The following is a 16,278-nucleotide window of genomic DNA, read 5'->3' on the forward strand; positions in this document are numbered from 1 at the left end:
TTTAACACAAACATAATAAAATCATAACCTATCACAATTTCAAATGTTGTTTTCCTTCCACAAATATCCACGTTTCTCATGCACATTTGCCACTTCCATCTCATAAATACGTACCCTAGACTCTTCAATTTATGCACTTTAGAAAATTAATTTGCAATACAATCTGCTTTTTGCCGATCAATAAATGTCACCTCCCGATTCTCAACTAAAACTGGAATCTTCCTATTTCTATAAACTCTTTTCATTTTCTTCATCGGGAAAGAAACAAACGTTACACATTAGTTTAAAATGCAACATTGTAATCAAAGGCAGTTAGGTCCCGCCTCAAAAATAAGCAAAGTGATTCACAGGCCAATCATAGTCAGGCATCGGACAATCTCACTCCGGAAGTTACTCTCTGCGTCTTCCAAACTATGGCGGGCGTTTTGCTGGAGAATCGCAGCAGGTGTCGTGTATTATGCTGTGTTTGCTTACGCCGTAATGAATAATGTAAACGTGACAAAACCTCGTGAAGTCGTAGTATTTATTTACTATGAAAGCACTGTAACGAACGTATTTTACACCCGAGAAAAAATAAGAAGCCCAAATTCGACATGGATGATGAGTATCTCCGCCTGGAAGATACAGATAAGCTGTTACTTCAACTTGGTAATAAAGTCTTTATTTTGTTATCATTAAACGGGATGCCGCGGGTTTTTTTGTACCACTTTTCACAATTCTGATGGCGGTACATTTGCATTCCTATCGTATATTCTAAGTAATTCGGGGCTTTGTGGTAGGAATTGTACGTACGTCGTTAAAAGACGTGCATCGCAAACGTTGAACACCAGTATTCACAGTTAATGTTTGTAGAAACTTCGCTCAAACCTGTACCCGCAGCCAGCACTTCACTAGCACACAGTCGGTTAATTCAGTAGCCACCTGGTAAGGCATCGAAGGCTTCTATCTAATTCGGAGAATTGCTAGCGGTTACCTGTGTCAGACTGCTGATATTTTTGTCCATCCCTGACATTTGAGCCTGTGTGGACAAAACAGTGAGTTAACATCGTTCACCGACTTCGTTCAGTTCGAAACGAACCTTTACATAAGAACTCTAGGTTTCTCGCTCCTTCAATGATACTCTCATTGTATTTGGACAATGTATTTGCTTGACCTTGATCAAACTCGCGACTTTTCAGGTAGTTTCTGTAATGAAAACAATTATCCAAAAAGTAATTACTTTTGAGTTTGGAGTCTTATTCCATCTATCCATATTTGGTTTCTTTAGCCTTAAGTGTAATGTCATGTTGGAAAAACTGTATTTTTGTACATTAGTTAACTTGCCTAAAGCAGCAGGGAAGGGCGCTACTGTTTTCACGTGTTCTACCTAGTGTCAGACTCGCTTGCATTTGGCATCCAAGTGGCTCTCAGTTTAGTAAGAGTAAATATGCAAAACAGACAAGTTCAAGCTACCGCTCTCAAGAGAAAATTGGCACCATAAATTCCTAGTTGAAGTTGCACAGAACACGTCTACATTTTTAAGGTGGAGGTGTTAGCAAATTCGCCAGTGCTTTTAAGTGGGAAATTTTGAAACCTCGTACTGCACAATTCCCAGGCCAACGGTGAGATTTAATCTCTCCAGCTTGTCCAGAGTCTGACCCTAGGACTGCTCCCATTTGGACATGCCCAAAAGGCATCCAAGAGGCATCAGATTCCCACATCACCACAACTGGCCCCTTTCAATGTGAAGGAATGGCTCTATTTTGAGCTTTTCCCTAATGTCTGTGCACCTCCCTTTATCTAAGTCTGAGCCCAGTCACCCTTCAAACTCCTTTCTGTCGCTTCCATCCGTGATCTAGTTATTTTGGTCACTACCATAGATTATCAGGTTAATCAAATGCTCTGCCTTTCGGCTTGGCTCTTCATCCCATAACCATCCCCCTCTAACATCTCTACCCCCCAATTATTAATACTGACTGGTACAATGACTGCAGATGCTGCTCTGATCCACTTGTTCATCTCCCTATCCCTTCTTCCCACACTCATGAGCTAGACCCTGAGATACTTTAAACTCTTCCGCTTGAGGGAGCATGTCATCCCTGACATGGTGAGGGTATTCTGCTCTTTTTATATATGTAAAACTGGTACATTTGTCAGATGCAACTGCAGGACATTGGATATACTCTACCAAAGCTTGAACGCAAAGTCAGGTGCTGTTTAGTACCTGTACATGCATACAGTATGTCCTTAGCCAGACTGAATGGCATTATGTGAATATAATTCAGATATATTGTAAAAAGGTGTATTTGAAGGAGAAAGGTAACATTGAAAGATTAAAGAACAGTGTGTATTTTTTATTTGCCATTCCTGTAATTTCATCGTTACTCTAAACATGCAATACTGATGCATTTTATTCCCCCCCCGCAATCAGCCTTGTGTTTCATAAACAGAACCCTCCACAATTCATTTTATGACAGACCATCAACTGCCCTAACCAACCCCCCCCCCCCCCCCCCCCCCCCCCCCCAATGTTGCTCCAGGCGTTTGGCTCAACAGTTTTACTAAGAACATATTAACTCTTCTCAAGCAGTACAAGTGTTATTCTGTTGATTCTTCCTTGAATCTGAGCTGTTAAAGAGACACTGCTACCTTTTGATAGTTATTAAGCATATATCACACCAAGGAAATGCTGGTTTCCTTTATTATATAAGACAATACAAAAACTGCCATATTTTGCTTTTATTGATATATACTTATACTACCTCCACTAACTGACAATTTCACACATACTGAAAGATGGCTGCTGACTTGATGCCTTTTGCTTAAAACATGTTAATTTCACCTGTGTTGCATTTTTATTGTCTGCAACTGTTGGAGTAAGAAGTTCTATTTTTAGTCCTGTATGGTTGTGTGCGTTTGTGTTTTAATTTTTTAAATTTTTTTTTTATATACAGTGGTGTGAAAAACTATTTTCCCCCTTCCTGATTTCTTATTCTTTTGCATGTTTGTCACACAAAATGTTTCTGATCATCAAACACATTTAACCATTAGTCAAATATAACACAAGTAAACACAAAATGCAGTTTTTAAATGATGGTTTTTATTATTTAGGGAGAAAAAAAATCCAAACCTACATGGCCCTGTGTGAAAAAGTAATTGCCCCCTTGTTAAAAAATAACCTAACTGTGGTGTATCACACCTGAGTTCAATTTCCGTAGCCACCCCCAGGTCTGATTACTGCCACACCTGTTTCAATCAAGAAATCACTTAAATAGGAGCTGCCTGACACAGAGAAGTAGACCAAAAGCACCTCAAAAGCTAGACATCATGCCAAGATCCAAAGAAATTCAGGAACAAATGAGAACAGAAGTAATTGAGATCTATCAGTCTGGTAAAGGTTATAAAGCCATTTCTAAAGCTTTGGGACTCCAGCGAACCACAGTGAGAGCCATTATCCACAAATGGCAAAAACATGGAACAGTGGTGAACCTTCCCAGGAGTGGCCGGCCGACCAAAATTACCCCAAGAGCGCAGAGACGACTCATCCGAGAGGTCACAAAAGACCCCAGGACAACGTCTAAAGAACTGCAGGCCTCACTTGCCTCAATTAAGGTCAGTGTTCACGACTCCACCATAAGAAAGAGACTGGGCAAAAACGGCCTGCATGGCAGATGTCCAAGACGCAAACCACTGTTAAGCAAAAAGAACATTAGGGCTCGTCTCAGTTTTGCTAAGAAACATCTCAATGATTGCCAAGACTTTTGGGAAAATACCTTGTGGACTGATGAGACAAAAGTTGAACTTTTTGGAAGGCAAATGTCCCGTTACATCTGGCGTAAAAGGAGCACAGCATTTCAGAAAAAGAACATCATACCAACAGTAAAATATGGTGGTGGTAGTGTGATGGTCTGGGGTTGTTTTGCTGCTTCAGGACCTGGAAGGCTTGCTGTGATAGATGGAACCATGAATTCTACTGTCTACCAAAAAATCCTGAAGGAGAATGTCCGGCCATCTGTTCGTCAACTCAAGCTGAAGCGATCTTGGGTGCTGCAACAGGACAATGACCCAAAACACACCAGCAAATCCACCTCTGAATGGCTGAAGAAAAACAAAATGAAGACTTTGGAGTGGCCTAGTCAAAGTCCTGACCTGAATCCAATTGAGATGCTATGGCATGACCTTAAAAAGGCGGTTCATGCTAGAAAATCCTCAAATAAAGCTGAATTACAACAATTTTGCAAAGATGAGTGGGCCAAAATTCCTCCAGAGCGCTGTAAAAGACTCATTGCAAGTTATCGCAAACGCTTGATTGCAGTTATTGCTGCTAAGGGTGGCCCAACCAGTTATTAGGTTCAGGGGGCAATTACTTTTTCACACAGGGCCATGTAGGTTTGGATTTTTTTTTCTCCCTAAATAATAAAAACCACCATTTACAAACTGCATTTTGTGTTTACTTGTGTTATATTTGACTAATGGTTAAATGTATTTGATGATCAGAAACATTTTGTGTGACAAACATGCAAAAGAATAAGAAATCAGGAAGGGGGCAAATAGTTTTTCACACCACTGTATATAAGTGAACTGACTCCAGTGCTGCAGAAGATCCTGATGTGTCCAACTTAACTGATATCTACTGCACTTTTGCTTTACTTTGCTTTAACTTTGCATAGTTTTTTTTTTTTAAATGTTGTAGGTTCCTGATAACCTCTCCAGCTGCTAAATAGTCATAAGGTGTTGGAAATGCTTAAAGATTATAATGCAACATTAAATATGTTTTGTTTAATTTTTGAAATACTTAAGACTGTCAGTGGCTGAAGTTGTTTAGGATAAAGAGATGGGCTGGCAGTTATTTTGTCCTCAAGGAGTAAGAAGAAACATAATCAAAAAGTGAGTCTATTGGAGAGCAGAGCAGGGAATATAAAGAAGTACTACAGGATTTTACTTCTATTGCAGACCAAGCCTGTGTATGTTCATTTATTTGTGTCCAGGTTTTTATGGCTTGTATGTTTGCTGCCCAGTAATAAAATTGAAAATTAGGTAAAGCCATGCCACCTTCTGCCTGAGGTCTTTGTAGGGTCGCTCTTCAGATACGTGGGTGTTTTGAGTTCCAAATGAATGAGGTTATTGTTGAATCTAACTGTTTAAAAAACGATTTATTGATATATATTGGAATGTTTTGAAATAAAAAGAGAAGTTTAGGAAGGATATTCATCTTAACAATGTTAATTCTTCCGGCTAGAGTGAGATGAAGGGTTGACCATCTATGCAAGTCTTGCTTAATTTTTTCCATACAGACGCCAAAATTTTGTTGATAAAGAGCTTTATGTTTACTTGTGATATTTACCCCTAGGTATTTAAACTGATCTGCTATGGTAAAAGGTAGGGTGTCTAATATTATATGCTTGTGAATTCACTGGAAAGAGTATACAGTAATCCCTCGCTATATCGCGCTTCGCCTTTCGCGGCTTCACTCCATCGCGGATTTTATATGTAAGCATATTTAAATATATATCGCGTATTTTTTGCTGGTTCACGGATTTCTGCAGACAATGGGTCTTTTAATTTCTGGTACATGCTTCCTCAGTTGGTTTGCCCAGTTGATTTCATACAAGGGACGCTATTGGCAGATGGCTGAGAAGCTACCCAGCTTACTTTTCTCTCTCTCTCTCTCTCGCCCTGACTTTCTCTGATCCTGACGTAGGGGGATTGAGCAGGGGGGCTGTTCGCACACCTAGACGATACAAACGCTCGTCTAAAAATGCTGAAAGATTATCTTCACGTTGCTATCTTTTGTGCAGCTGCTTCCTGAAATGACATGCTGCACGGTGCTTCGCATACTTAAAAGCTCGAAGGGCACATATTGATTTTTGATTGAAAAACAAACTGTCTCTATCTCTCTTTCTCTGCTCCTGACAGAGGGGGTGTGAGGTGCCGCAGTGCTTCGCATACTTAAAAGCCAAACAGCCCTATTGATTTGTTTGCTTTTCTCTATCTGTCTGACATGATCTGCTCCTGATGCGCACTCCTTTGAAGAGGAAGATATGTTTGCATTCTTTTAATTGTGAGACGGAACTGTCATCTCTGTCTTGTTATGGAGCACGTTTAAACTTTTGAAAAAGAGACAAATGTTTGTTTGCAGTGTTTGAATAACGTTCCTGTCTCTCTACAACCTCCTGTGTTTCTGCGCAAATCTGTGACCCAAGCATGACAATATAAAAATAACCATATAAACATATGGTTTCTACTTCGCGGATTTTCTTATTTCGCGGGTGGCACTGGAACGCAACCCCCGTGATGGAGGAGGGATTACTGTACTTTTATTCAGATTAATTCTAAGACCAGATATCTGTTGAAATTCTGTTAGTGCTGTTAAAACAGCAGGGACAGTGTTTTCTGGGTCTGATATATATAAGACCATATCATCTGTATATAGAGAAATTTTCTGTTCCAGTCCTTCTCTGACAATCCCCTTTATCTGATAAGAATTTCGGCAGTGAACCGCCAGTGGTTCAATAGCAATTGCAAACAGTGGCGACAAGGGACATCCTTGTCTGGTACCACGTTCTAGTTTAAAGTAGTCTGAGCAAATGTTATTAATACAAACTGAAGCTTCTGGATTGGTATACAGTAGTTTGATCCATGCACAAATATTCGGGCCAAACCCAAATTTCTCCAATGCAGTGAAAAGGTAATTCCATTCAATCATATCAAATGCTTTTTCTGCATCCAATGATAATATCTCTGGGGTGTTTGACTTTGCTGGTGAATATATAACATTAAACAAGCGTCGGAGATTTGAAGATAGGTGTCGGCCTTTAATAAATCCAGTTTGATCCTGTGATATTACCGAGGGCAGCACTTTCTCCATCCTTCTAGCTAGGATTTTTGAGAGTATCTTAACATCATTATTCAGGAGTGAAATTGGTCTGTATGATGCACATTGTAACCAGTCCTTATTTTGTTTAGGAAAGACGGTGATTAATGCTTGTCGAAATGTTTGAGGTAGTATTTGGTTGTCTCTAGCTTCTGTAAATGTTGCCAATAAGAGGGGAGCTAGCTGAGTGGAGAATTTCTTATAAAATTCTACGGGGTAACCATCAGGGCCTGATGATTTCCCGCTTTGTAGTGACTTTATAGCGTCTAGTAATTCTATTAGTGTTAGAGGTTTATCCAGTTCCTCAGCACTTAAAGCATCTATTTGTGGTATCTGTGATGTATCCAGAAATGCATTAGATTGTGTGTTGTCTTCTTTGGGCTCAGTAGAATATAAAGACTTATAATAATCTCTAAATGTGTGCATTATATTTTTATGGTCAATAATTTCTTCTCCATTCTTGTTGGTGATTACTGGTATTGCATTGTGAACTTCTTGTTTGTGAATTTGTTGAGCTAAAAGCTTATTAGCTTTTTCTCTGTGTTCATAGTAATGCTGTCTAGACTTATAAATAAGTTGTTCAGTTTCTTTAGTTGTTAAGTTCTGTATGCAGGGCCTGCCGTTTCCTGTGGAGAACTTCATTTGGACGCCTGGCTTGTTCTTCATCTATTCTAGTAATTTCACTTCTTAGCTCTGACACTTTCTTGGTTTCTAATTTATTTCTGTGGGAAAGATATGAAATAATCTGTCCTCTTAAGAAGGCCTTTAGAGTTTCCCAGAGTGTTCCTGCAGAAACCTCTGTGGACGTGTTTGTCTCTAGGAAGAAGCTGATTTGTTTGGATATAAATTCTGTGCAGTTCTCGTCTGCCAATAAAAGAGGGTTAAGATGCCATCTACGAGGTGAGTGTGAGGGGCTTAATGATTTTAGCTCCAAGACTAGAGGGACATGGTCAGAGATAACAATTGTCATATTTGCATGATTTAATTGTAGGCAGGAAATTATTATCTATAAAAAAAAATAATCAATTCTTGAGTAGCTATAATGCACTGGTGAGTAGAACGAATTTGTTCTTGAGTTTGGGTTAAGAAACCTCCAGGGGTCTGATAAGTTGTGATCATTTAAAAACTGTGTAATTATCTTTGCAGTATTAGATGTCGTCCCCCCTGTCACAGGAGTCCTATCTAAGAGTGGATTTAAAACACAATTAAAGTCCCCAGCCATTATAATTTTATGAGTGTTCACATTGGGAATGGATGCAAATAGATTTTGCATGAATTCCTTATCATCAACATTTGGTGCATAAACATTTATCAAAATCATTTTACTGTTATATAAGTTGCCCATGACCATCACATATCTCCCTTCAGGGTCCGATACTACATCTGATGCTACAAATGGAACTGTTCTATGTATGAGAATTCCCACCCCTCTAGTTTTCTTTATAAAGCTAGAACGGAACATTTGGCCAGTCCAGTCTTTTTGTAGTCTGAACTGATCCTTGGTTAGTAAGTGGGTCTCCTGTAAAAATACTATTTTAGCGTTTAAGCCTGTTAGGTGAGAGCATACTTTCTTTCTCTTTAATTCGTGATTCAGGCCTTTAACATTCCAGCTCACAAAGTTAACTGTCCCATCATGGAGACATTGATTCTGAGTTTTTAATGTCATTTTATAGTTTTAATTTGGTAATGTGGCAGTTTTAATCTTAGTTTCAAGATTCCCCATGAGTTATTGCATTTTAGCCTATTGTTGCATTGATATTTATAATTATAAGGATTACAAGAATAGATTAGATATAACCTGCTCTCCTTCTCTCCCCCCTTTATCCCCCCACCTCCCCATTTTGCCTCCCCACATGAGGCTAGATCCCACTTCGCGATGTCCCAGTCCTCTGACATACGAAGAGACAGAGCACGTCCAAAACAAAACAAACCCCACCCTGCAGCGGCGTTAGAGAATTAAAACAGAGATATCTTTTGCAGCTAAATTCTTAATACTATCTGCCGAAAATATTATCATTAACAGTATTTAAGCTTGAAATAATCTTCAGCGCTTTTAAGTTAAGATATTAAGATTAAAAAAAAAAAGAAAAAAAAGAAGAATCAACCCTGCTCTGCTCTCCAATAAATGCAAGTTATCGCAAATATACTAATAACCCAATTGTGCTTTACTCACTCAGAATATGGAACCAAATTAGAAAGCATTTTAAGATGGAAAATCTTTTATCAGTGGCACCTCTGCAAGAGAACCACCTCTTTCAACCTTCGCAAGTATATCCAGTTTTTAATACCTGGAAAAGTTTTGGGATTAAAATGCTCAGAGATCTTTATATAGACAACATATTTACATCTTTTAAACAATTACGTTCAAAATTCAACCTCCCAGCTACACATTTCTTTTACTATCTTCAAATTAGAAATTTTGTTAAACAGAAATTGCCCGATTTCCCCCACCTTGCACCCTCCACAATGCTGGAAAAAATACTGCTCAATTTCGAGGAATTAAACACTATTTCCGCAATATATAAAATCTTATTAGAGTCCCTACCTTTCAAAGATCCAAGAGGACATTGGGAAGAAGATCTCTTAATCAATATATCAGAAAAGGAGTGGAAGGTAGCAAAGCAGAGAATTCACTCAAGTTCTATATGCGCAAAGCATAGAATTATTCAACTAAAAATTATATATCGAGCTCATCTGTCTCACTTAAAACTGTCAAATGTTTCCAGGGCAGGATCCAACCTGCGAACGCTGCAACCAAGCTCCTGCCTCACTGGGTCACATGTTCTGGGCCTGCACCAAACTAACATCATTTTGGACAAAAATTTTTAAGTGCCTTTCAGACAGCCTTGGTATCACAATCCCTCCTAACCCATTAACAGCTGTGTTCGGTGTTCTTCCAGATGGACTTGAATTGGAGAAGGACAAGCAAACGGTGATTGCATTCACCACACTTTTGGCACGCAGACTTATTTTGTTAAATTGGAAGAATCCTAATTCTCCTCTTATAAGTCAGTGGGAAACCGATGTTTTATATTATTTGAAATTGGAAAAAATCTAATTCTCAGTTAGAGGATCTGTACAAAATTTTTTCAAAACCTGGCAGGATTTAATCAATATTATTTTAGAATAAGAGAAATAACTATTACCGTATTTAACTCCCTTCTCCATCTCTTATTTACATATATATTTACTTCTCCCTTTCCTTTGTTTAATGTTGCCTTATTAAAAAGCCTTAAGCAATTTTCCTTTAGCTAAGCTGTCCTTCTCAGGGGTGGGGTTTGATTTGTCTTCAATTTTGTTGGGTTATAAATTGATCTGTTTGTATGGAATGATTACAATGAAAATTAATAAAAATACAAAAAAAAAAAAAAAGTGAGTCTATTGTTTGTAATGCATACAGTGTGACGTGTCCTGGACTATCCTTTCTTTTTGATCTTTTGTGAGGTGCTATATTTTGAAGGGTTACACGTGACCCTGTGTTAGGATATAGCGGGTTGGATAATGGATGGATGGACATTCCTTTAAGGAATCTTTTAGGTAACGGTGCATAACGCATAAGCACTGAAGCCTTTAGAAACAAAATGCGATCGAAAGTAAAGATTTTGATAATAGTATAAATATAAAGCATTTCGCATTTGGAATAGTAAGTTCACGTTACATTTTTGCTCCACCTTTAATGGGGAGAAAAGGTAAACATAGCCAAATTTTAGTCCAGTCTGTAATTCACTGATGACCTGCTCTGACCCACAACACTCAGTTGGCCTTTCATGCTGAGAAGTATGGAATTGGGTCTGGTCCCGCACACCTTCTGTCTAATGGCTACTTTTTTTTTTTTTTTTTTTTAAATTGCGTTTAATGTCTGCATAATCACAGGCAATTTTTTTAATTCACTTATTTTCCTGTGTGAACTGCTCTCTTTGATAACATCAGTTTGTGCCAACTGACAATCATGTTTTTGTGAAGAAATAAATTTTCAGGTGATGCATTAGTTTAAAGGATGACATTTTCCACCTGTTTTGAACTGTTAATGACTCAAAGTGATGCTTTTGAAGAGGCAACTCGAGCAAAAAAGTCAAAATATAAATAATGAGAACTTAAAAGGGCTCATGTTAAAAGCATCTATAATATAAATCTTCTTTTATTATTTAAATGCATCAATTATAACATCTGTGTCCTATATTATGATGTGATGGAATTTGAGAACAGCAGGCAGTGGTGAAAGTGCCTAAGCACCTAACACTTGCTGTAACTGCTGCTTTTGAGCCACTTATGCCCATTCCTTTTGCCTAACATCACCAGGTGTGTTGACTTCATAACTGAAGTGGCAAATGTGGAGTCATTTTCTTGTTTTAATTTGTTAGGAATAGACTCTTTTAAAGTGGTAAAAGTACAGTCAGTTGCTTTAATTTCATGAAATTATTATTTTTTTAGATCATTTTATTGTAACTGAAAAGTGTTGAATGGCTTGGTGTAGCACTGGTGGCTGGGGAAGAATTTGTAAGGGAGTGACTGAAGTATGAATTGTGAAGTTGGGAGTAGCAGTATCCAGATTGAAACTGAGCCATTGCAGCCACCCAAGTGAAACTTAACTTGCTTTAAAGCTCCCATGAATTAAAATAGGAAAAACTTCAATTCAATAACCCACTAACACTTGATGTTATATTAAAAAAATTAAAAAAAAAAACTACAGACTTTTTTCTTTTTAAATAATAAAAGCTGGTGATATTTTTTAGATAACATTCAAATGGGCCTTCTAAATATTCTGCAAGCATTATGTAACATTAGCAAAACTTAACCTTTCCTGTTTAATGGCTGAATGGGTGAAGAGTTAATGATTCTGGTTTCACAAAGAGGGCAACTTTTCATTCCAATGAAAATGGGAAATAGGCAACTTTTAAAGTTTGTTCTAACAAATAGGCAAGTATGCAATTTTTAAAAGCTATTGCTGTAAGACTTTTATTGAGAGATTTTCCTTAAACCATAAGTGGTTTGTTATGTCTTTCATAAACTCCTAGGAAGACTATTTCTTGATAAAGCATTTTAGCCAAGCAAGCGTGTATCATTTAAAAACTCTGACTTTGCTGTAAAGATGGCAAAAAGCACGGAGTATTACTTAATTGCTTACTCCTTTTGGTTGCTCCTGTTAGGGGTTGCCACAGTGGATCATCTTTTTCCATATCTTTCTAAAACAGTTTAATTGAAATGGGCACACAGTGTGAGGAACATCTTATTGATGCTTGAAAGAGTGGCTTTCTCCAAATGGTATTGCCTAGGAGGTAGGATTTTTCTTCCATTTATACTAGTCCTAGTTACTCCCTAGGGGTTGTGTGATTTCAATGCCCCAGCTACCAGTTGGGTGAAGAGGAAGGTGGTTCTCTCCACTGTTCCAAGGTGGGAAAAGAGAGCATTATTTTTTCACTTTGGACAGATTGTGTAAAAAATCTTATGTTAAACATAGAAGTATACAGGTATCTTGTGTCCATTCTAAAAAGTAGGTAGTTTTTGTTCTGCAATTGAATAGAAATGGAAAAAATTCTTTTGAATTCATTGCTAAGTTTAGCTCATCAAAATATACATTTTTACTATTGTAACTTCAAATTGAATAATTGCATGTGTTTTTTTAATGGTTTTCAAATTAGACTGTTCCAGTGAGTTACCCTGCAACAATCAGTCAATTTTACATTTTAAAAATACAACAGTGTTTCTTTTTGTGCATTTCATATTTTTAGAACTGAAATATCTAACCACGAAGGAATGTCCTTTGCAGATGTAAACTTACTGGATATTTAAAATTGTTGTCTGGCACAGACCCAAGAAATGTATTTTTTAAATTTTAAAGCTTCTTTAGTAGTAACCCTAAAACAATCTTTCTTTGTTTTAGCTCAAGAATTATGAAATTCAGAATATAAAGTTTCTGGGTGGAAAATATTTGATTGCCAGCACTTGTCCCTTAGTCAACGATGTGAAGGACACTGAAATGCTTAGATTTCTCCTGACTGCAGACTAATTCTGAAAGAGATTAAATGCAGTTGTTACTGTAGGTTCTCATAATGTTTTTATATAGCACATCATTCCTAAATTTTATATAAAAAAAAAAGATGGAGGCAGCTTGCAATATGGTAAAAATGTGTCCCCGATACAAGACTTGCACAATAAATGCTGACTCAAAACTCTACAAATCTCCTAAAGAATGTTGTTTATAGATTATAAAATGTTGATGCTTTTCTGCCTCATTTTCAGAGACCTGGAAGCTTGGGGAATTATGTGAGGAGATGTTAGGATTTTGTTTTTTTTAACGCTGGAATACAGGCTTCTGTTAATGTTTGCTGTATATATGTATACTGTATATGTGGCAAATCTTGTTTTTTGGGCTGATGAAGAATACATCAGATCTTTGCCAGGTACCACCTCCCCAAACATAAAGGTTCAAGGTGCTTCATAGTGCATAAAAGGTTACAATGGGTACCTTTTTAATGAAATAATTGATTGAAAATGGAGTGAACCCTCAGGTTTACCACTCAAGGAAATAAGTTCATGTGTTTTTATGGATTTGGTTTATTAATTTATTTTTAATTATCTTCCTCCAAACTTAATTGAGTGCCATGCCTAAAGCAGTGGGATTTGAGGTTAAAAAGGGCTATTTCCTTCCTTTTTATTTTTCATTTGGTTTAAGATCTCCGGTATTACCCCAGTGCCTTTTTTTTTTTTTTTTTTTTTAAATGCAGAGCAACAGATTCTAGCCCAGTGTGCAGCAGAATCTCCTGCAAATTTCCATTTGGTAATAGTCTGACATCTCCTTGATTGTGAGAACACAACTGTCAATACAAGTTACAACACAAAGAATTCTTCTGAAGTATAACGCCATGAGATTTTTTGCTTAACAAGTAACAATGTGCTTTGCTCTGCCTTCAGTGTTAGTATTTTGTGTACTGTAGTCATAGACTTTTTAAATCATTAGCTGTCTAGTGTTCATTTTGAAAGCTGATGACAGGGGGCCATGCATTTCTATGGCAAAGGCCTAGCTGAGGAAATAAGTGTGCCCTTGAATGGATGGGACAGGGGAGCACAGACATGAAAGTGATGCAGAAAACTTCCTTTAATCATGTTAAATCTGGACAATCTTATTTCAGTATCCATCAGGCAAGTGGGCATGCATTTTATGCAGCTATGCTCCAGCCATGAAAATGAGTGAAAGCCACAGTAAACAGGATTGTGATTTAACAGACTTTCTACAACATTTTAAAATGCATTTTGAAGAATTTTAGCTGTCCTGTATTCATTTTGTAAGCCGCAGACTGGGCATAGGCATTTCTACCGCTGTTCTCTGGCAGTGGAAACAGGTGTCCCTCCCAATGGATAGGGCACATTGGAGAAAAAGGTGACCACTAGAGTGTGGTGTGGGGTTGTGTGTGGTGTGTTTTTTTTAAATTAGGTTTAGTTCAATGTTGCCCAGTGTTCATTTTGTAAACACTATAGAGTATTTCTGTAAGCGAAGGGTCAGCTGTGGAAGTGAGTGCCCTTTCCAGTGGATATAATGGAGAGGCACATTAAATATGAAATTGATATAGACTGTCTATTCTCTTCAAAATGTATATTTTAACAGTTTTAGCTATACAATATGACATGCAGTGTGAATTGTGGGGCCTTGTATACACATGGTTTTTCCTCTTGTAAATTATGTCCAGTCAATTCAGTTTTGTACAGGTACACTCCAATCAAATCTAGACACATTTCAAGGATAACTAAAGCAAACAGGATGCACTTGACCTCGGGCGTTTCAGTGTATAGGGACTGAATATACTGTACTTGTATAAATGAGAATTCATTTTTTGATTTTTAATACATTGGCCAAACTTTCTGATAATATGTTCTTATTTTGCCATTATGGATTGAATGTAAATTGATTGGCAAAAGTTACTAATCACTTAAAATTACATCTACACCAAACTGTGTAGAAAGTGAAGTGTCTGAATACTTTCTGAATCCACTGTAAGCCATAACGTGCAGCAGCAGCAAAATGGGTGGAATCGTTGCACCACAGTGCTTAACATAGGTTATATTTTCAAATAGGTTTTCTTGTGTGACAGAGATGTTTCCCATACTATAGTTGGGTTTCCTCTTGGAACACTTATTTCTACCCATCATCTAAAGGCATGCTTTCAGATTGATTAATGACAGAAAATTATCACAGTTTACGTAAGATTATGTATGCGTTTGTCACTTTGCCTTGCAGAAAACTAATACTCCAAAAAAATAGATTCTAGTGTTGCATCCATTGGTGCAGGCATAGGACTAATAATCTTGAGAAAAGTGGGCCCTGAAAAGCAGATGAATGCAAACAACTAAATTTTAAAATCTTTTATGTACAGTATATGTATACTCTGAATTTTTGAATATAGTTTGCTATTTAAAGTTCTTACTGATTTTGATTTTCATATTTATTTGTAGCATTTCAGATACACGAAGTAATGACCTGTAAAGATAAAGAAAAGCAGAAGATTGAAAGTAAGTTTTACTTTAATGTAAATACATTGCAATAACTGAATATAACATAACAGTGCTACATATGGTGACTGTATATATTTTATGCCTACTCGTAGTTAAGCAGTGTCTAAATCATTCATGTAGTTTATCTACATTTGCATAACATTCAGAAAATAACTATGTAGAATAAATTTTGGGGGGTGTGATGGCATCATTAACTTTTAATACCGCAATCTCGATCATGTACCCTTCTTAAAGAAAAAAAAAATGAGGTGCTTCTACCAGTGAACTTACTGCTATTTTCCCCAAAGTTTTATCTTCTAGTGTTGCAGAGAAAAAGAATTGCATTAAAGAACTGAAAACCAAGCTTGAAAACCTGGATCAAGAAATTGGTGAAAGGCAGAAATGTCTTGCACATTACAAAGATAATTATAAAAGGTAAACGTAAATTGCAAAATACTGTTGCAGTGAAAACTTTCATGAACCCATACAAACATTAAATATACTGAAGGTAAAACACCAGTTTAAATTTGGTGTGATAGTTTCAGCAAATTTACCATTTTCGTAATTTGCTAAAATCATCATTAAATTATTTGAAAATAGTATTATTGCTTTTAATATTTTGAAAATTTTTGTTAATTTACAATATCCTATATTTAAGACAAAGATTCTGTAGTCATTGTTTTAAACTCAAAATATGTGTTGTGAAATTTACCAGGTAATTAATGTCTTGGGAAGAGGCTTTATATGCAGTAGCTTCTGTTCTTAAAAGTGATTAAAGCATACTGAAACTATTTTAAAAAATAGCTCTTCTACTGTTAAGTTGGAATGCTTAAAACACTTGTATCAATTTCTCATTTACCATTGCTTTCTAAAGTACTTCAAAAACAACGTCATAGCTTTTATTTCACCTTATTCGTTACAACTTTTTAAAGAGTTTC

General features: G+C 36.9%; 1 protein-coding gene across 1 annotated transcript in view; it reads left to right on the forward strand.

Annotated features, from left to right (window-relative positions):
- Positions 1-338: 338 nt before the first annotated feature.
- The window catches only part of LOC114656748 (uncharacterized), a 48,537-nt gene continuing 32,597 nt past the window's right edge, over positions 339-16,278 (forward strand). The window contains exons 1-3 of the mRNA XM_028808361.2: positions 339-648; positions 15,302-15,358; positions 15,649-15,775. Coding sequence (XP_028664194.2) covers positions 594-648; positions 15,302-15,358; positions 15,649-15,775 — 239 coding nt within the window. The 5' untranslated portion in view covers positions 339-593. The remainder of the gene's footprint in view (positions 649-15,301; positions 15,359-15,648; positions 15,776-16,278) is intronic.

Source organism: Erpetoichthys calabaricus, chromosome 8 (genome assembly GCF_900747795.2).
Source record: "Erpetoichthys calabaricus chromosome 8, fErpCal1.3, whole genome shotgun sequence".
In the NCBI taxonomy this organism is placed as follows: Eukaryota; Metazoa; Chordata; class Cladistia; order Polypteriformes; family Polypteridae; genus Erpetoichthys; species Erpetoichthys calabaricus.